Source organism: Hyperoodon ampullatus (genome assembly GCF_949752795.1).
Source record: "Hyperoodon ampullatus genome assembly, chromosome: 1".
In the NCBI taxonomy this organism is placed as follows: domain Eukaryota; kingdom Metazoa; phylum Chordata; class Mammalia; order Artiodactyla; family Ziphiidae; genus Hyperoodon; species Hyperoodon ampullatus.
In genome coordinates this window covers 188100819-188122720 of record NC_136914.1, presented here as the reverse complement: position 1 = coordinate 188122720, position 21902 = coordinate 188100819, and the positions used below count along the sequence as shown (strand labels likewise).

The 21902-nt window shown below is 36.8% G+C and overlaps 1 protein-coding gene across 7 annotated transcripts in view; it reads right to left on the bottom strand.

Moving 5' to 3' along the window:
* Positions 1-21902, bottom strand: part of PCDH15 (protocadherin related 15) — a gene marked incomplete at both ends in the record, with an annotated part of 736996 nt that overhangs the window by 167142 nt on the left and 547952 nt on the right. For all 7 annotated transcript variants that reach the window (XM_079712493.1, XM_079712490.1, XM_079712491.1 and 4 more), the window contains 2 exons: positions 4727-4843; positions 17324-17548. In XM_079712493.1, the coding sequence (XP_079568619.1) occupies positions 4727-4843; positions 17324-17548 (342 nt within the window). The remainder of the gene's footprint in view (positions 1-4726; positions 4844-17323; positions 17549-21902) is intronic.

The following is a 21902-nucleotide window of genomic DNA, read 5'->3' as shown; positions in this document are numbered from 1 at the left end:
AACTATTGCACACGAAGCCAGCAAACAGCAAATCACGGATAAAGACAATTGCTGTTTTTATTTTACTGTTATGCCCTCTGCTAATAGATTGCAACATAATGACTAGGAAGAGGGTTAAGCATTTTGAGAAGATCGCCATCATTACCTTGCATTATTTGGTGACATCATGACATTTTAAGTCATGCATCATAGAAAAGAAAAACCGACCATCTTTTTTACTCTCTAGAGATCAACAAAAGTGTCCTCAAATGACAGAAAAAGGATGTTAAAGCCACCTGTGAAATCACTTTAAAAATAATTCCTCAGGTAGCTTGTCTGAACTCTGAAAGGATAGTATAGCTCCCAAAATCTCAGCAGAGGGGGAAAAAACTACCTCACAGCTGCAATTATTATGCCTTTAAAAAATACTTTCTGGGGGCTTCCCTGGTGGTGCAGTGGTTGAGAGTCCGCCTGCCGATGCAGGGGATGCGGGTTCGTGCCCCGGTCCGGGAGGATCCCACATGCTGCGGAGTGGCTGGGCCCGTGAGCCATGGCCGCTGAGCCTGCGCGTCCGGAGCCTGTGCTCCACAACGGGAGAGGCCACAGCAGTGAGAGGCCCACGTACCGCCAAAAAAAAAAAAAAAAAAAAAAAAAAAATACTTTCTGAAAAAAAAAGTGTAGTGAGAATACTCATTGATATTTAAAGCCAGTTACTATTGAGAACTTACAAGATTTTTTCATGGAGCACATTCACTTCATAAATTGATATTGAAACCTAAAAAAGAAGTCTTCAATATATAAATATTTCTCACATGAATATATGCAAGTAAGAAAGTTTGTCAAAATTGTTAATATTAAACATGCTCCAACTGCTGACTTACTTTAAACAGAATCTTATAAATTCCTCAAATGCGTTAAATGGAAAGAATGACACAAAATGAGAAGGTATTCCTCCGTGGGTTCCTCATAACTTCTTGGAAATTAGCAAAATGTAAGCTTCATTTATTTATCCAAATTCTTCCATGTCTACATGCTCACGAAGGACACTATTCTGTGAGGCATTTACCCTGCCCACAAAGAGACCTCTTGTATCATGGGGTTTGGCCACAGCTTCAGAAAGAATAAAAATATGCAAATGGAAAATTACACTTGCAGTTTTGTTTTACGAAAGTTTGGAGTGAGAAGTCTCTAGTGAACAGAAAGAAAAGGTTAGCAATTTTTAATATCCAAAATGATCAGTCATTCACTATACATGTCTCCAGTGAACTACATAATGTCAATGGTGTCAGAAAAGCAAGGCAGAAAATGAAAGTCCTAACAGCTTTAATTCAGGGGGAAAAAAATCCCTGGAAGATGTTTTTCTCCCTCTAGATCACTTTAGGTTTACACAACATGTATTTTATAATTCTTAATTTATGTTTGGCAAGAATGTTCTCTCTGGCTTTAAGGCCTTACTCATTTCTCCATCTGACATTTTGTGGTTCCAATTTTCTAGTTTAAAATGGGTGGTTCTCATTTCATTCACAAGAAACATGATGCCTTGAAAAAGATGTGGCCAACCTCTAGAGATGCACATTATTATTGCAGAATTGTAACAATACCTATTTATATGAGGGAACAGAAGCAGCACTAAGCATTATATATATATCATTCCAGTTAATTCTTACAGCCCTCAAATGGCCATACTTAGGCTTGGAGACAATAAGAAACTTGCCCAGGGTCACAAATAACTAAATTTCTGAAGATCTGGCACATTTTGACAATTCTAAAGAGCATAGAAATAACTGCTTATTTATTCATTTATTCAGTTATTCAACAAGCATTTGCTACTAAGTTCCAAACATAATTAGATGTGGGAAAACAAACTGGAATAAGTTTGGATTCTTGCCCTCAAGGAAATTACCTTCTAGTTTGGAAGAGAGACCATTAAATAAACACAGTGTTACCCATAGATACTCACAGCCCTAAGTAGTGGAACTGACATAAGAGCCCTGAAGGATATGAAATTGAAACTATCTTCTTCTAATTAATAAATATTTACAATAGTAACAGAATAGAAAACACTTGGCAAGCTCATCCAAAAAATACTTATTTTGATTTGTGGTACTTACATAAAATAATAAAAGTGAACTCAGTCATAACATTTTGAAAGCTGTATTATTTTTATTTTCTTAAAAATTTCATGGAATTGAGCTTTTATTTCAGATTGGTGTAGGTGCACCCAAATTGTAACTATGCTAATTTAAGGGACACAATTTGCAGCAATGATGGAAAACTCAATGCTGAATACTAGTTATGCCAAACGATTGCTAGTGTTTCAAGGATCAAAACTGAGTCTGATAAAATTTATATTTGTTAGCTGAAATAAGCATCCTCAGTATTCCAGTTGAATGACTGGCATCCACCTTTCATATACTGAAAAGCCAGCATTAGACATTAAGTGTTCAAAAAAAAATACTAATAGGAATGCAAACCTAAGAGCTTCTTCCAAAGAAATATGGCATTTGAGCCTGCTAAGTTTCCATAAATGGGCTTAGGGAGTAAAAAGGAGGCCTTCTCTCTAGGTAAGTACTGTAGAGAAGTAATATAACTTATTTAGAAAACAGACAACAGACCAAGACAGCTTCTTTCGCATCAGTGAAGTTGACTGAATGTCAAACCAGGTACTAAGGTCACGGTGTCACATGTGAAGTGAGGATTTTGCCATCCATCCTAAGGCTTTGAGGTCTATCCCACATAGGTAAACAGCAGGGCTACTTTTAGTCTCTCATCATTAATGTCATTAAGCTTAACACCATCTTAAATACTGTGCTAATGAAAATTTCTTAGAAATATTAGTATTTTAAGATGCTGTGTTGGCTTATGACAGGGTTCACGGCAGTCTACCCAAAATATGCCACTTGGGCATATTGATTATTTTGAATTAAAGTTACTTAAGAAACAGTCAGTATAAGATGGACACTCTGATTCCTCTTTGTCCCCCTGAAAGCAGGAAATAAATCTCCCATGTGAAAGGTATCCTGCCTGCACCAGGAGAAAGAGAGGAATCCTTACTACCAGAGATAGGGAATTCAAAGACAAGAAGGCCGTGTAAGCAAACCTTGTTACTTCTTTACTAAAATACTACCCCAAGCCCAAACCCCTTCATCTTGTCGGTTCTTCCCAAATGTATTGTTTCTTGGTCTAAAAGGTGTAAAAGCTGCCTACTTCAGTCACTTATTTGAGCATCATATTTTTTTGAGCTCTGGTACAAATTTAAATTTGTTTTTCTCCTGTTAATATATCTTATGTCAATTTAATTATTAGACCAGCCAGAGAGCCTAGAGGGGAAGAAAGGAAAAGACTTCCTCCCCTACATGTACACTCATTCAATACAGTGCGTTTTAGCTTCTATGTGCAGTTCTGCTTTTCCTATGAGATTGTCAGTTTCTGGAGAGCAAAACCTTGTTAGCACAGTGATTACTATGGAGTTGGTACTCAAAACACATCTTGAATAGAATTGAATTGTAGTCCTAATTTCAAAGTATTTTGTACCTCTGACAGTTTACTTAAAAAGCAGACAAAACACCAATTTCACATCCACCATCTCTATTGGTATGTCCAAGGCTATGAAATTTTGCCTGTCGTATTTCCCAAGATTCAATAAATCAGTTTCAAAGACATTTTAACACACTTGAGAAAAGGAACTTCTGAGTGAAAGGTCATTGCTTTCATGTTAACATTATTATTTTTCAAGACGTCATAGTCACAAAAGACTTCATATGGCTTGTCACAACTGAAGCTGAAAAATGTTATGATTGCCATTCACATTTTATTAAATAAGTAGCATCACATAAATACTGTTTATATTAGCAACACAAAACTGAACTTTTAAATCACTTATAAAATTGAGGTCTTCTTCTATTTTCTTACTTTTCTAAAATGGTTTATTTAACACTTTTAACATTTTTCTAGAATATATCAGCCACTGACTTGTACTTCAAGCTCACCCAAGGTAAAAACTTCAAATCTTCATCATTCAGCTATTATGAGAATAAATATTTAATACCTATAACACCCTCAAGTTATTTACAGAAAGCATCTTTATACTGGTACTATTAGTTTTATATGCTATTTTTAATACATTAAGAAACAATATTAAGGAAAATTTACCTCGCTTCTGCTAATAATAATATTTTCATTAGGAACCCTATATCTTGAAAGACAATATAGGGCATCTCAAAAGATGCCCTGAAATTCTGGATAATAAAAGAATCTATTAATTATTTTCTAAAAGCAATATAACTTTAGTTTACAAAAGTAACACATTCAATATAATATTATGTCATATACTGATTTAGTGTTTGCTAACAAAATATGAATAAAATGTAAATACCTAAGGAAAAAACTTATCCAGGCTAAATTCAGCTTATAATATTCTAAATAAAGAACCTGAATGATACTGATTACAAATGCAGACAATTCTTTCTATACATATTTATCATTAGTACTAGATAAATTAATAAATAGTAATGTTGAATCCCAGTAAAACAAAAACCATATCCTTAATTGTCTAAGTTCAGTAATAATCACTTGAAATATGGTTTGTACCTGTGGATGCAACAGGCAAGAGTACATCAAATGTATGTCAGTGAATAGAGTGGAACTCACACAGACTCACCACATTGTCTTGGGAACTGGGTCATTTATAAGTGTTAAAGATTTTTCTCACTTTAATTGAGGGTGTTAATCAATGTCTTCTACTTACAGGAGGGTCTGCATCTTCAGCATAAACGGTTGTGATAGGTGTACCCTTGACGGCATCTGGAGCCACCATCCCTTTGTAGATCCGTTTACTAAATACTGGAGGATAATCATTCATATCCTGTAAAACACAATTAAGAATTTAGTGCTTCTGTTGAAACCAGGTGAGGTACACAGTGACTAGACTGGCTCCATCTCTTCATATCACACAACCCGTTTGCCACTGTCAGCCTTCCATCCTCTCAATTCCATTACACTCACTTCAGAATGGCACCCCAGAGGAAATTGCCAGAGTTCCTATACAATATTAATGTGTGTGATACCTACCCCATTCTATCAAAGGCCATTCTACTCAAGTAAAGAGTCTGTCACACACCCTGTGCTCCTCCAAATACATCTTTCAGATATTTGGAGTGATGTGTGAAGTTTTCCCTAAAGGTACTTCTAATGGTATGATGTGGTTTTGAACTTTGAAAAGTAGGAAAACATTCATAAAAGGTGACCTTCTATGAGACAGGTGTAGAAGACAGTATTTTTGTTTGTTTTGTTGTTGTTGCTTTTAAAGAAAGCTCTTTAGTGTTTCTGTTGCAATTGCAAATTCTTTATATATATACTTAGCATAATAGTATGATTAGAACATTTCAAATGCAAATTGTGAAATATCCTTTTATGCCATCTTACATTTTTACAAACATAAAATGATTAAAGGATGTTTTCCCTGTACCACACTACAATAATGACACATAAGATTAGATGTTCTCAGTCAGAAAACAATTTTAATTTATTTAAAGATTTTTCAAAGTGATTTATATGCATCCTTTAAATTTTCACAATTTAATGATATAAATGCATTGCTATTATGTTTATTCATTAAATGATATTTATCAGGTTCCTCCCATTTTTATGACCCAATGCTGGGCTCTGGGGACACTGTGGTGGCTCAAGAAAAGATGTTCCTGAATTTTTCACTTAACTGCCATTTGACAGGTAAAGTTACTGATTCTGCAGATAGCTTAGCAACGCCTAAAGTAATCTACTTATTTGGCAAAACCACTAATTAGTCTGGTCTCCTGAGAGCAAGACCATGTTTTTCTCAAACATTTTATCTTTGATGGAGTTCAAATCATTTTTTTTTCTCAAAAATAATGTTTATTAACCTGGCTGATTTATCTTTCTTAAATTTACTTTTTTTAAAAATAATCATTGCACCCTGCATTTTTTTGGGCACTTTTGGTCAAAAATATTTGAGCCCCAAACTAAATTTGTTAGTTATCTTATTCTCCCGGTCATCTTTTTCTCACTTGATGTTAAAAACAAAAGAAGAAAATTATTCTACACAGTCTTTGATATTTGCTCTAATACAACAATTGTTTTTGCACAATGTAAATTGGAAACACACAAATTAACTGATTATAAACACCTCTTTTTGCAAAGAGGTCAGGATAATTAACTATTACAATCAAATCGAGATTGCTTTTATGTTCACAATAGAGCTGACTTCTGAGTCGTGAATCTGAAAAACCCTGTAGATTCTAGTAAAAATTGGAGATCTTGAGCTGTAAGCAAAACTGAAAAATAAAAAACATCATTTTCTCTGTTTTGACATGTAGTATTCACAGCCTCCACATGAAAAAGACTTCCTTTATAAATGATGAGCTTTAGAATCTGAACAAGTAAATAAACCTAGGAAGCACTGGTTCTCTATAATGAGGAGAGTGGAGGGTATTGATCTTGAGGTTCCAGGCAGGGGGTGAATATATAAAACATTTGCATGCACACTTCCTCCTGCTTTCAAGAGTGCCAATTATTTTAACAAGTGAGTCTTGTAACCAAAGGGGTAGCACTCCTCATGCACTCCTAAATTGTAACTTCTGAAGGTTAGAAAAGGAGTCCAACTGTGATTTTTCTCTACATGAGTTTCCCAAATCACATAAACTCAATATGTTCCTATGAATTTTCTTCTCCCACACCCCCAGGGGACATTAAAAATCTTAATGTAATCTTAATTCTTCAGGGAAAAAAATAATATGTGATTTCCCAGTTATGTCAATACAGCCGCTGACAGTGTTGAGTACAGTAGCCTTTTTATTTTTTGGCCGGGAAAGTAGTCACCAATCACCTTCTAACTGAACGCACAGTGGACATTTTTATAATCTGGCCTCACAAACTGATTATACAGAAACCTAAAGTGGTGAATAATTGAACACCATTAAAATACTGGTATCCCCCTTTGGTCTGCTTGCCACTGACAACATAAAGAATAAATCAATACAGTTATTGTAGCTGTGTTTCTTTTTCTGGTACATTGTACATATTTTGAGGTTACAATCTTTCACTGTGGGTAAGCTGTGTAGCCAGTTGCACACAGTTCTTGCATGATGCATTAATTCAGATTAGGGAATTTACTGAAATGCAATGCCAAAGAGCATACTTCATTATATTTATGCTCCAGGGATGTCTGAAGAAAAATGTACATAAATCTGCTTCTGTACAAATGCTCTACTATGCAGCAAATTAAGGATAAACTCCACTCTCCAAACGCAAGCCCTATTCTGTTGCCAATTGTTCCACTAGAGGGCAGTATTGACAGAAAGAAAATTTCATTTTCTATTCTGTTAACAATTTTATCATTAAGTTTCCTTTCTGTGGCTATACTTTTTGTTGATCTGAACAAAAATTACTTTTCATGTTTCTAAAGAGTATTCTGAATATTACCATGGTTCTCAACTGGAACTAAACCTTGATCTTCTTAGAAAAAAGATTGTTGTACAAGTAAGCATAATTAGTTTCCATGTATCAAGCAACGAAAACTGCACCTGAAGATAGTTACCTAAGAGGAAGAAAATATGAGTTTCATTTATTTACTTTCTAAACTCAAGTCTAAAATAATCACAGAAACCATTTTTGCTTTGACAGACCACAGAGTAGATTTAAGGAACCCTTTTTAATGAGCATACCAGGAAGATAGGAACTTGCTGGTGAATTTACAAATTAATGGCACGTTCTCTATTGAAAGTGATGAGAAATAGATGACAGAATTTTTAACTTCTGGAATCATAGGTTGAAAGCTGTTCTGGATAAGAGGCTTTTTTCCTGACAGAAGAGTACTAACTCGTTATATTCCGATCATCTTTCTTTAAATGATGAAAATATAGAGAATGTCAGCCCTCATCTTAAGCTCTCGTGCATGCTCTGTGAGGAGACCAGATGGTGTGCGCCAGTGGGTGGAATGGCTCCTACAGTACCGTCTAGCGTTATCACTAGCCACATAGAACCGTTGGCTGCCCTGCCCTCTGAAATCCCTTAAGGCTTATGGAGCTGATGCCTCCTCTTCCTTGGCAGACGACACAGTTGATTTTTTCCTCTTCCTGTTACCAGTTCTGTTCTGCACTACCAGACACCCTCTATTTGCTGTTTCAGTTGTTCTTTTTTATATTATCTACCTTCTGCTGTTTCTTCCATCTTGGTTTCTTCACTTGCCTTTCTGTCTTTTCTGACTTCTCTACCTTCTCTTGTGATTCTGCCACATAGGGTCATAAAGGCCCTATCTCCAAACAACCAAACAAATCTTTCCTTTTCTGTTTTGCATGGGGCTCTCTTAAACACAAGTCACAAACTTACCTCAATGTTTTTTTTGTTTTTGGATCAAAACCTGTACTGCGAAGATTCTTTCTTAGCTGCCTAAATTTGTTTTTTGTTTTGTTTTGGTTTTATTTCTGAGTTTGAAACTTTTCTGGATTCTTGGGGGATAGTATTATCCCTAATGTAAGGTAATCAATGTTATGCTTTGCCACAAGTAGCAAAATGTACACTATAGCTCTCAGTATCACAAATATTGATGGAGATCCCCCTGTGCATTAGGTAGTACTATAGGTGCTGGGGATATGGTTACCACCAAGAAAGATACAGTGCCTGCTGGTACTGAGCTTACAGTTTAGTGTGGAAAGCAAAAAATAAATAAATATTAGCAAGTGTGATGGATGTTATGAAAGAGGAAGTATAAGGATGTGATTGGAATATATAATAAGGAGTTTAACTAAATTTCACATAGGATGCTTCTCTGTTACCTGAGCAACTGCCTCATTACTCATGCACTCTGGCAGGTAAAACAGTCCTTCAAGATTGATGGTTAAATTAGAACAGGTTAACACTGTGTAATGTTGACAAACCCACTAATTTAATACAAAATTCCATTCCCATCTAGTTTCTCTGAATGGTAATATAGGGGGAAGGCAGTTGATAGGTTTTTGGATTTTTTTTCCAAGCCATGACACTGTGGTTAATTGGGAGAATATGTGCACATTCTAAGATTGAATATTTGAGCATCAATTCAAATAACATCACCCTATTTCAGACTTTCTCAAAAGTGCATCATAATTATATATATGTATGTGTGTGTGTATATGGTTTATTTTTACTGTATATCAGACATTATGTTAGGTGTGTTAAATTTATCATCTCAATTAATTTGCCTAAAATACATGTTAGCTATTATTATTATTGTTCCTATTTTTAGAATAAGAAAACTGAAGCTTAGAGAAATTAAGTTGCTCATGATTATCCAGCTAATAAAGGGTAGAGCTAAGATTTAATTCTGGTATGCGGATCCTAAAGGCATCATTCTGCTACTTGGAGGTGAGGAGAAAGGGAACTGGCAAAGTCATCAGAAGATTATATATGAAATGACTTGAGTAGGATTTTCATTAAAATTCCACACACAAAATTTTAAATACCTCTTTCCAAAAATATTTTACATTTTTAAGAATTCTTCTAAGTAGTTACTATAATTTTATCTTGGCAACCTTGCAAGCTTCTAAACACTGCATAATTCTAATCTATTACCCTGAAGATAATTTTTATAATTATTTATGAAGCTTTTTTTTTGGAAAAAGAGACTTTCAGCAGTCGTATTTGTACATTTTAAACAACTTATTCAATATTTAACCCTACAAATAGTTATTTTCACTAAAACCTAATAAAGTTTTTTCCAAATTGCATTCTTTGGAAAATTAGTCCTATCAAAAGCTTTACAAATAAAAAGAAATTCCATGATCAATTGTGGGAAATCGCATTTTATTTTCTTGAGATTCACAACATACACTAGCATATTTAAGGCTCCTATATAAAGGCCTACAGCATAGAAATCTGTTTATTTTTATATATACCAGTGTTTCCCAAATCCACTTGTCTATGTAATACTTTGTGTATGAGACACCCAGTATCATCTTGAGGAGCTAGTGCTCTATGAAGTATATCATGAGAGACCCTGACGATAATAATATATTGAAGGCACAAATTATTACTGTTTGGAATACTGTATAACTTTGGTGAAGTCAAGTTCTCAGAGTACATACTGAGGACACCAACATATCAAGAGTGCCCCCCAGTATGAGGCAGCTAATTCACTGGGGTAGAGATCGCAGCTATAGTCATGATGGGATTGGAAAATGGTACCAATGCTTAGCAGTAACTAGTATCAACAAGGCTTATCAGCATCTATTGTTCCCACTGGGAGAGCTGTGGTAAGGCAAGCCTGGTCTCATTTGCCTTGGTAGGCAGGGAAGAATGTGATAATCACTGAAGTGTAAAATTGCTTAATTGTGTATACTCTATAAGTAAAGCATTTTCTTGGGATTCCCAGAAATTAGTGGGTGATATATGGGGAGCCATAGCAATATAAATTATTCCTGTTTGAGATATTATGTTATCTCTGGGCTTGTACATTTTTATTTGTTTCCTTTGGTTTCGTTCTTTAGTGAAAATATGTTACATCTTTGTTGTAAAGCTGTAGAATAGCAGAATAGGCAGATACTTTAAGAAACCATCTGAATCAGCCCTATGACACGCCCTCCTTGATGTATTCATATTCTTTAAACATGGAGGTGAATATATTAGAAAGAATATACTCTTAAGAATCTGATAGCACAGAATAGAACAGAGGGTAATATTTGAAGGCCATAGTCCTAAATGGGTATTTTCTCCAGGTGAACCAACCTCAAGGTGAAAAGTAGCAAGTCATAAAAAATAATGATCAATCGGGAGGAGGGAGGAGGGTTAAATTAGAAGTATGGGATTAACAGATACACACCGTTATATATAAAGTAGATAAACAGCAAGGATTTACTGTGTGGCATATTGAAGATATCTTTTACTCAGTCTCCTCCCTCCAGAGCAAGGGAAGGAAAGATGCTATAAATATTGAAATGTCCAGAGTTTCTGATTTGTTTGAATCCTGGATTACCTCCTTGTCTCTCAAACCACAGCTCCTTTGACCAAATCAAAATAAGGACTCTACTAATACTGTCACCACAGAACATCAGCGGCAAATCACTGCCTGTCAGGTGTCCATAGTTTGGCAAATGCCACCTTGGTACTGGGCATTGAGTTTCTATCTATCTTCTTTCCTACATACTTTGGGGGCAGGAACATTCCTTTCCTTCACAGAAGAAGAAACCACTCTGAAAGATGAAAATGCTAGCTCTATCTTCTAAAACTCACTGTATTTCCTAATAACCTCAGACCTTCTAGATGGTCTTTCATTTCTGGTCCCTCCATCTATCCCTGCCTACTCCCATACCTGCACCCTCTTTTACAGGTAAACACAACCAGCGGTGAATTCAGTCTCCTTCCTTCACAGAAGCACCTCCCTTACTCTCTCTCCTACTCGCATGCAGCCATTCTATCTAAAATTACAATCAACAAATGACTTAAGTCATCTGTTTATCTTGGACAAGCTCTTTACATTCCTTTTAATGCTACCCAGAATTATATACACATTTAAATATTTCAACCTTTCTGGCTTCTATTCAGCTTTTGGCTTACTAAAGAAAACAGATCTTCTCTTTCCGTGTATTTTCTATATTATATTATTATAACTCAGTTGTAAGGGCAGATTTTTCTCTGGATTTTATGTGTAAAACTATTTAGAATTTTATTTCATTTTCCAGAGGTTTACCCATATGATGTAATTTACTATTATCACAGATTCAATTCTTATAGATATTCAATAAATATACAATGAAAAAGGCCTTGTCTTATCAATGTTCTGCAAAACCTTTGCAAGAAAAATACATATTACTTGTACGATCATGATTAGTTTTGTTTTGGATCATTGAAATTTGACACTAAGAAAGCTCTTTGCAGGTGTCTGTAATAAAATTCCATTTTCCTTCTACTGTGAAAATATCTTTCCTTTGAAATAAATATTATTTCAATTATTTCAAATACTTCAATTTCCCCATTATCACTTCAATTTTAAATAAGTTTGATGGACTAGATAGGAAGTATTTGATCTTTCTTTTTTTCCTTCTTTACAAAAGAAATTATGTTTCTGCTCATTTTCAAAGAGAGATCGTCAAGATGTTTTCCCCTTGGTGACTGTTTCGGGCAGAAATATCTCTTGGCAAATCCTATGCAATTATGTTATCAGTAAAACAGCTTGTCAGTACTGCAAGTAAACAGACCAACAGCAGAAAATTTGCAAGCTTGGGAAAGATTTACATTTGTAGAGAAATGAGAATTGTATTCCACTCTTCTCTTCAAAACAAACAAATATGATATTTTTATGGGCCCCAATAGTATACAATACAGTTTCAAAATTCTCTTTGTGATAATCTTACCCTGAGTGATCAGGAGAAAGGAAAGCAAGTGTCAGCCTGCATTTGGAGAAATGTTCACCAAATTTTATTATGCTTAAATAACCTTGAAAAAGAAAACAAAGTGGCACTGAAAAATGTCTAGAATTAAATATAAAGTTTTGTTTTAAATGTACAATAATCCAGAAATCACTTTGTATAGGTCAGGAACCCTTGACCAATGAAATAGTTTGACTTCTCTAAATAAGACAGAGCAACTGAGACAATAAAAATTAGATCAACACTCTTATTTCTAAAGAAAGAAGGAGCTCATCAATGAGCAACATTTAGCACAAGCTGATGTAGAATCCTTGAGTGAATCCCCTGTATTAAAATAAAGGGGTGGTTAGGGAATGTAGAAGGCATTTTAAGAGACTTAAGTCCCAGATAGAGAATGAGGCTTATTTAGTGCACATCCTGCTTGTTCAGATGATAGTTTGGGACTCAGTTTGACACCAATGACTTCTTCCAGCAAAAAAAAAAAAAAAAAAAAAAAAAAAAAAAAAAAAAAATCCAAGCAAATAAGTCTAAACTGAAATTAGAGTAGCCAAGCTAGAGTCTATGAGGGATTATAACTCTCCATTATCAACCACATCTATCCTGAGAGAGAAGGCTACATACCACTTGAGCATCCATCTTTGAATCTGGGAATTATAGGGTGAAGGTCCTTAGTAGCAAATCTTTTCTTCCCTTATTGTCCAGAACAGCCAATAGATGGACCATATTTTCTATTTAAAATGTTTTTAGTGTTCAACACCATCAAAGCATATGGGTAGGCAAAACCAGGTAGATGGTCCAGAAGCCATTTTGCTCATTTAGTTCATTTAGGTCAGTCTCATCTTTTAGTCTTTTTCATGTCTTTACCTATCATGGCATTTTCATAACCACCAATATTATCATGTTCCTAAAATTTTTGTAAGCAGATTTCTAAATTTCTAAATGTCATATCATAATAGTGTGGCAAAATAATATTTCTAAATATGCACTGAAGCCCCTCAGGCCCTCGATGATTTTGTATTGTTCCTTGATCCTTCCCTAGACTACTAGAGCACTGAAAATCATTGTCTCGGGAAAGAGAGACACAAATAGAAAAGCAGCTTACCCAAGAAAAGATTTTGATAGTTCACATTGCTATTTCCAAAGAGAACTTAATGCTGAATAAAATTTTAAGTCTCTGAAATGACACATTTTTACAACTCCCTGAAACAGATAAAATTCTTAAGATAGAGAAACACAAAATGGAAGGAGTAGATACAGAATCATTGTGGACCCCAGAGAAAGAAGGAATCCAGACCCTAATAAAACACTCCAGATAGCTTTAGGGCATCTGAGAATGGAAAGGACTTGTGTTCCCCTTTCCAATGTATTGAGGTTGGCCAAAAAGTTCGTTCAGTTTTTTCCATAAGGTGGCTCTAGTAGCTAACTTTACTCGAAAAATTTTTTTAGAATGTATTGTGACAGCTGCCATATCAGCGTGCATTTAAAAAAAAAACACATCAAAATTGGTGAATTTTTGTGTAGCCATTGTAATATTGAAGATGGAAGAAAAAAGCAACATTTTTGGCATGTTATGCTTTATTATTTCAAGAAAGGTAAAAATTCAACTGAAACACACACACAAAAAAAGATTTGTGCAGTGTATGGAGAAGGTTCTGTGACTGATCAAACATGTCAAAAGTGGTTTGTGAAGTTTCGTGCTGGAGATTTCTCACTGGACAATGCTCCACAGTCAGGTAGACCAGTTGAAGTGGATAGCAATCAAATTGAGACATTAATTGAAAACAATCAACATTATACCATGCAGGAGGCAGCCGATATACTCAAAATATCCAAATCAAGTGCTGGAAACTCATTTACACCAGCTTGGTTATGTTGATCACTTTGATGTTTGGGTTCCACATAAGTTAAGAGAAAAAACCTTCTTGACCCTATTTCCGCATGGGATTCTCTTCTTAAACGTAACAAAAAAAATGTTCTGTTTTTAAAACAAATTGTGATGGGCCATGAAAAGTCGTTACTGTACAATAATGTGGAACGGAAGAGATCATGGGGCAAGCGACATGAATCACCACCAACCACACCCAAGGCTCATTTTCATCCAAAGAAGGTGAGGTTGTGTATATGGTGGGATTGGAAGGGAGTCCTCTATTATGAGCTCCTTCTGGAAAACCAAACAATTAATTCCAACAAGTGCTGCTCCCAGTGAGACCAATTGAAAGCAACACTTGTTACCATCAGGTAATGCAAGACCACATGTTTCTTTGATGACCAGGCAAAAACTGTTACAGCTTGGCTGGGAAGTTCTGATTCATCCATCCTATTCACCAGACGTTGCACCTTCAGATTTCCATTTATTTTGGTATTTACAAAATTCTCTTAATGGAAAAAATTTCAATTCCCTGGAAGACTGTAAAAGGCACCTGGAACAGTTCTTTGCTCATAAAGATAAAATGTTTTGTGAAGATGGAATTACGAAGTTGCCTGAAAAATGGCAGAAGGTAGTGGAGTAAAACGGTGAACACATTGTTCAATAAAGTTCTTGGTGAAAATGAAAAATGTGTCTTTTATTTTTCCTTAAAAACTGAAGGAACTTTTTGGCCAACCCAATAGTTTAGAGAAGACAGCAGGACTCCAGGGAAGAAGAGACATCATGTGTGTACCAGCAGATAAGCCTAATTCAAGTGTAAAGTAAAGGCAATGGAATAATCCCCACATCCCACCCTGACTGCAGGATTATCTTAACAACAACAGCAAAACACACAAGAAAATCCACACTCAAAGATCTTACAGCCAAGAGCATTAGAGCATTTACCTATATGATAAGTATAGTTATGCTAATCATATATTGGTGAAATCTTTAACAATCTTCTATGTTTTCATATCAATATTTTATTGTCTAAGAAAACCAATTACATACCTTACTTATTTATCAGTTAAACAATCAAACAAAAATGCAACAAAAGTGATGATTTTTTGTACCATCATTTATACCTGGCAGTGCCCTTTAAGAATGAACATTGTACAAAAGCTGCCTATGACCTTCTGTGCCTTATAACCTGTGTACATACAGCTCTCTATGGAAAGCTGCTTTCAAGAACTGAAGTCATTCCCAGAACTTTCCACATGCTTTAGGTAGCCAACTAGAACCAGATGGTATAAAATCCTGAGTAATTTATCATAGGTGAATTCTGCTAAACAATTTACCTCAAACACATTACAGATTGTAATTCTAGGCATCTCAAGCAGCAAACTTTAAATGAACATAGGTTCCTATGGTTTCCTGAATGATCTCCAGGATCAGATAACCTAACAGAACTGGTGAGTCAAATAACTTGATCCCATTCAGTTAGGATACATTTCTAGTGATGTAAGGTGACTGCAAGAAGTACAAATAGTCCCACTGTATAGCAGACCAATGTGTGGTTGCCAAATTTGTATTGCAATTCTACCATCTATAACTAAATACTAATTCAAAATTTACACATACTTCCATGTTTTCTTCTGTCTAATTTCATAGATTTTATTTTTTTAACATGGAAACTTGGTCTCAGTGGTTACCTGGCAAAATCTGAGTCATAATCATAAATCATATATTTTTTGTAGAACATATACATTTGTGAATATAATATGAATTAAAATATCTATATTAAAGTGAACTTAAATTGCTTACCCAATTAATCTTATTCATGTATTTCATTCATGGACTTATTGAAACTTTCTATAAGCTTCCTTGTAAAGTCTTCATTTATCATATAGACCTTCTGTATCCTTGTCACTCTCCCTTTTTCCTTTTCCTTCTCTCCTCTCTCACTCTTTTGCTCTCACTCTGTGTGAATCTGTTTCTTTCTGACTAGCTCTGTCTTTTTAACCATTCAAACTCCAGTCGGGTACCAGAGAAAACATGTTAAGAGGGTAGTTTAAAATTTGTACTTTCTTCCCCTGACCAAAAATCATACAAAACATGTTTATGGAAGCACTTTTATTTTATGTCACCAAAGAAATAAAGGTCATTTGAAGTCATTTTTTAGTACTAAACACCTTTAATAAAGCAGCTCAAGGATCATTTGTATGTGTATATTTGTAATTGAAGTATATTTTTCAACATCTGATACTCACACAACCTGTGTGAGAATCATCTGTGTACTTTTCTAATATACTGATGTCTCAGATGTTCCTGTGGGAAAGGTGTCCCTTCGGGAAGGAGCAGAGGGATCTGAATGTTTGGTATGCAGCTCAGATGACCTTTATATACACTAACATGTGAGAACTGATGAATCTTTCCTCATGTCTTCTTTTAAATACACAGCTTAACAATCACAAGAAACCCTAAAGGTGGAAGATGACATGCTTCTCTAGGCAATCAATTGGTGCAGGATATTTTATTAAGCTAGAAGGCAAATCTAAAGAGGTTGAGAGAGTCTCCAAGGTCATAGAACTTGAAAATGGTTGAGCAAGAAATTAACCCACATTCCGTCTGATTCCAAAGCTTGTTTCATTCCAGAATCTTGGGTTCCAAACTAAACTAAACTAACTAGTTCTTGGGGGCTTAGAACTCTTAAACTTTCAGAATCCTCTTATGTTTTTTAATTTTAATTTTTTTAAGTTGAAGGATTTGGATGAAGTTATTACCCCCGGTGCTGAGGAATTTGGACTAAAGTGTACTCTAGAGAAATTATGACTTCATTGAAGTCACAGAGCTAATGGGGACCCAGGGAGACACAGTGTTTGAACTCTTATTTAGTGGTTCTTTCAAACTTATTTTTTATAAGTTAAATAATATAGTTATTTCTCAAGTCTTTGTAAATACTGTACATTCAAAATTTTATGTTCTGGCTCTGGTACCACATATAATTATGAATCCTGCCCCCCAATATTACAGTATAGTGTGGATTAAAAAAAAAAACAAAAACAGAAACTACATGTAGAGAGTACAAAGTAGGCAACCAGAAGTCATCTATATTCCTTACCTTTACTATCACTGTGACAGTAGCAATACCAGGTGGCATTGTTCCATAAATATCAAAGGCCTCCACTAGAAAAGTGATACTTGCTTCCTGGTCTGGAAATGCCTCATAGTCCAAACTCCTTAAAAGGGAGAGTTCTCCTGTAAATGGATGTAGTGCAAAAAAGTGCTTCACTTCCGGACTTCTTATCCGATAAGATACATTAGCTCCGAGGTCAACATCTTTGGCCTATAACAAATTAAGAAGAAGAATGGTTATATCACTGCCATTGCCAAAATAAAGAAATGCAGGACTGATGGAAGTCATGTGTCAGTACCTAGAATAGCATGAAATGAATGATGATCAAAAGGCATGTTTCAGAGAGAAACATTTTTTAAAGTAATTTACCAGATAGAGGGAGAGGGAGAGAAAGAAAGAGAACAAGTCAGAGACAGAGACCCATGAGGTTTTGTCATTGTTGATCTTGTTACTGTATCTATTTTATTTGAAAAAATCACTAATTAAAAGGATCATACCACAGTAAAGAAATAAATATTGTCATAAATGATTGCTTATTTCCTGATGATTGTATAACCATGAAAAATAATACCTTAAATAAAAATAAGTATTTGTGTGTGCTTTCCATAAACATAACAGGTTATTAAAGGGCTATATGAAAATGTAAATATGTCTTCTCACAAAGATCCTATAATACATTTCTAGAGATCACTCTATTATACCTCCCTTCTTTTTTTTTTTTTTTTTTTTTTTTTTTTTTGTGGTATGCGGGCCTCTCACTGTTGTGGCCTCTCCCGTTGCGGAGCACAGGCTCCGGACGCGCAGGCTCAGCAGCCATGGCTCACGGGCCCAGCCGCTCCGCGGCATATGGGATCCTCCCAGACCGGGGCACGAACCCGTATCCCCTGCATCGGCAGGCGGACTCTCAACCACTGCGCCACCAGGGAGGCCCATACCTCCCTTCTTTTAACTAACACTTATTGAGTGTGCACAAGGTGCTATAGAAATGCACAAGATGAATAAAAACAAGATACCTACCCTCCAGATTACTGTCTCAAAGAAGAAATAAGACAGAAATACCAAAATAAAAGGGATATATGGATGGACCTAGAGATTGTCATACTGAATAAAGTAAATCAGAGAGAGAAAGACAAGTATCATATGATATCACTTATATGTGGAATCTAAAAAAATGGTACAGATGAACTTATTTACAAAACAGAAATAGAGTCACAGATGTAGAAAACAAACTTACGGTTACCAGGGGGAAAGGTTCGGGAGGGATAGATTGGGAGATTGGGATTGACATGTACACACTACTATATATAAAATAGATAACTAATAAGGACCTACTGTACAGCACAGGTCTCTACTCAATACTCTGTAATGACCTATATGGGAAAAGAATCTAAAAAAGAGTGGATATATGTATATGTATAACTGATTCTCTTTGCTGTACAGCAGAATCAAACAGAACATTGTAAATCAACTATATTCCAATAATTTTTTTTAAATTCTCATTTCCAAAAATAAAGTTTCCCAATCATTAAAGCAAAACAAAAAACAGCTGAAAAAACAGGTTTCAATGGGAAGTCTTATAGATGACTCTTTCATTCAGTAGTAGAGACTGGCAAAGGCAACTCTGGTAGAGGAAAAGGAATGGAGCAAGGACAGAGTGGGGAAGGTCAGGGTTTGTTTAAAAATGCATGCAGTAAAGCAAACATCTTTGTGATTGTCAGTCTTGGCCCCCTCCAAACAGTTATCAACATCACAATGGGAAAGATACTGTTAAAGCACAGATTTTATGATGTCACCTTCCTGCCTAAAAATTCTTCTTGTTTTCCATTTCATTTTGGATCAACTCCAATCTCCTTAACATGGTGAGAAGGACACATATCTTTTCCAGCCCTTTAGCTCCTCACTCTTCTCTCCTCCAGGATTTTGAGCAGGTTCTTCCTCTGCCTTGAATATTCTTTCTTCCCCTTGAATGACTCTTATTTGCCCCTCAGTTCACAATTTAGAAATAAACTTTTTCCAGGAAACATTCTCTTTGTTCTCAAGATTAGGTTAAAGAGCTCCACCTGTGATCTCCCAGGTTCCTTGCATTGAGGACCTCTATATTAATTACCAGTTACTTGTCTGTTTGCTACACCAGACTGAAAATTCACTGAAGGCAGGAAATCTGTCTTGTTCATGTTTGAATCCCCAGAGTCTAGCAGAGGACTTGGCATGCAGTAAGCACTGAAAATATGCTTGTTGAATAAAGGAATGAGTGCATGAATAGATGAATAAAAGAATAAATGGAGAAATAATGGCTCTCTCCTTGGTCAGCATCTGCCTTTTTTAGATGTATTAATGTTTGCTGACTAGTAAACACATATTGAGTTGAATTATGGAAGAAACACAAGTTCTTGAAATGCATGCTAACAAAATTCAAGTTGTAGACTGCAGGTTGAGAAAGGACTATATTTTTTTCTTACAAAATACACTTCATAGACCACCTATGTCAGAATTAAAGAGGTTGTGCTTAAAATGCAGATCTCTAGGCCAATGTAACGTACTGAATCAGAATGTCCAGAGTTTCTGGTAATAATTTATTTGAGGATTGAAAAAAAGAGTATTAGCTATGAAGACACTAATAAAAAGGAGAGTTAGACTTCTGGAAGAATGCCAGTTGTGTACGGAAAGTGAAAAAGATATTCCAAAATAATAGGTACAGCAATATCCTATTTCTGTAAAATATGAGGCAATTCTATACATGTATATATGCGTATGAATGTATATATATATATGTACACACTTGCATACATGTATATTTATATATATATGTAAATAGTTATTCGATATTTGTGTGAGCACAAACATAAATGTAACAGAATACACATAAAATTTAATACCGAGTAACCCTGGAGGTACAAGGTGAGAGACTATTAAGTTTTTTTTAAAATAGTCTCGTATTGTCAATTGTTGCAATAAACATTTAGCATTACTTTTGTAAATTAAAAAGAAAACTGGGGACCCGGAGGAAGATGGCGGAAGAGTAAGACGCGGAGATCACCTTCCTCCCCACAGATAAATCAGAAATTCATCTACACGTGGAACAACTCCTACAGAACACCTACTGAACGCTGACAGAAGACCTCAGACCCCCCAAAAGGCAAGAAACTCCCCACATACCTGGGTAGGGCAAAAGAAAAAAAGAATAAAGAGACAATAGGATAGGGACGGGACCTGCACCAGTGGAAGGGAGCCGTGAAGGAGGGAAGGTTTCTACACACTACAAGCCCCTTCGCGGGCGGAGACTGCAGGTGGCAGAGGGGGAAAGCTTCGGAGTAGCGGAGGATAGCACAGCAACAGGGGTGCGGAGGGCAAAGCGGAGAGATTCTGGTACAGAGGATCGGTGCCCTCAGGCACACACCAGCCCGAGAGGCTTGTCTGCTCGGCCGCCGGGGCGGGCGGGGCTGGGAACTGAGGCTCGGGTATCGGCTTTCAGTTGGAGCGCAGGGAGAGGACTGGGGCTGGCGGCAGGAAGAGAGCCTGAAGGGGTTAGTGCACCACGGCTAGCCCGGAGGGAGTCCGGGGAAAGGGTCTGGAGCTACCGAAGAGGCAAGAGACATTTTTCCCTTTTGTTTCCTGGTGCGCGAGGAGAGGGCATTAAGAGGGCTGCTTGGGGAAGCGCCGGAGACAGGCGCAAGCCGCGGATAAGGCGCGGACCTCAGAGACGGGGGTGGGCCGCTGGGGCCGCCGCCGCCGCCGCCGCCGCCGCCGCCGCCGCCGCCGCCGCCGCGGGGCCTGTGTGCGAGCGCGGGTCACTGTCCGCCCCGCCTTCCGGGGAGCCTGTGCACCCCGCCACTGCCGGGGTCCCGGGACACGGGAACGGCTTTCCCGGGAAAGCGCACGGAGCGCCACGGGCTGCTGCAACGTCACGCCGGCCTCTGCCGCCGCAGGCCCGCCCCACACTGCGCGCCCCTCCCTCCCCTCGGCCTGAGTGAGCCAGAGCCCCCGAATCAGCGGCTCCTTTAAACCCGTCCTGTCTGAGCGAAGAACGGACGCCCTCCGGCGACCTACGCGCAGAGGCGGGGCCAGGTCCAAGGCTGAGACCCGGGAGTTGTGAGAGCAGAGACAGGGAAATCTCTCTGTGCAGCCTCGGAGGCAGCGGATTAAAGCTCCACGGTCCATTTGATGTGCCCTGCGTCTGTGGAGTGCATGAATGGACAGCGAATCATCCCAAATTGAGGAAGTGGACTTTGAGGACAAGATTTAAGACTTTCCCCCCTTTTTCCTCTTTTTACAACGAATTATCCCAAATTAAGGAGGTGGACTTAGCAAGATTTCAGACTTCTCGCCCTTTTCCTCTTTTTACAACGAATTATCCCAAATTGAGGAGGTGGACTTGGAGAGCAAGATTTTTGATTTTTCCCCCTGCTCTCTTTTTGTGAATGTGTATGTGTAATCTTCTGTGTAAGATTCTCTCTGTATAGCTTTGCATCCACCATATGTCCCAGGGTTCTATCGGTCCGTGTTTTTTTTCAATAATTACTTTTTAATTTTAATAACGCTACTATATTTCATACTTTATTCTATT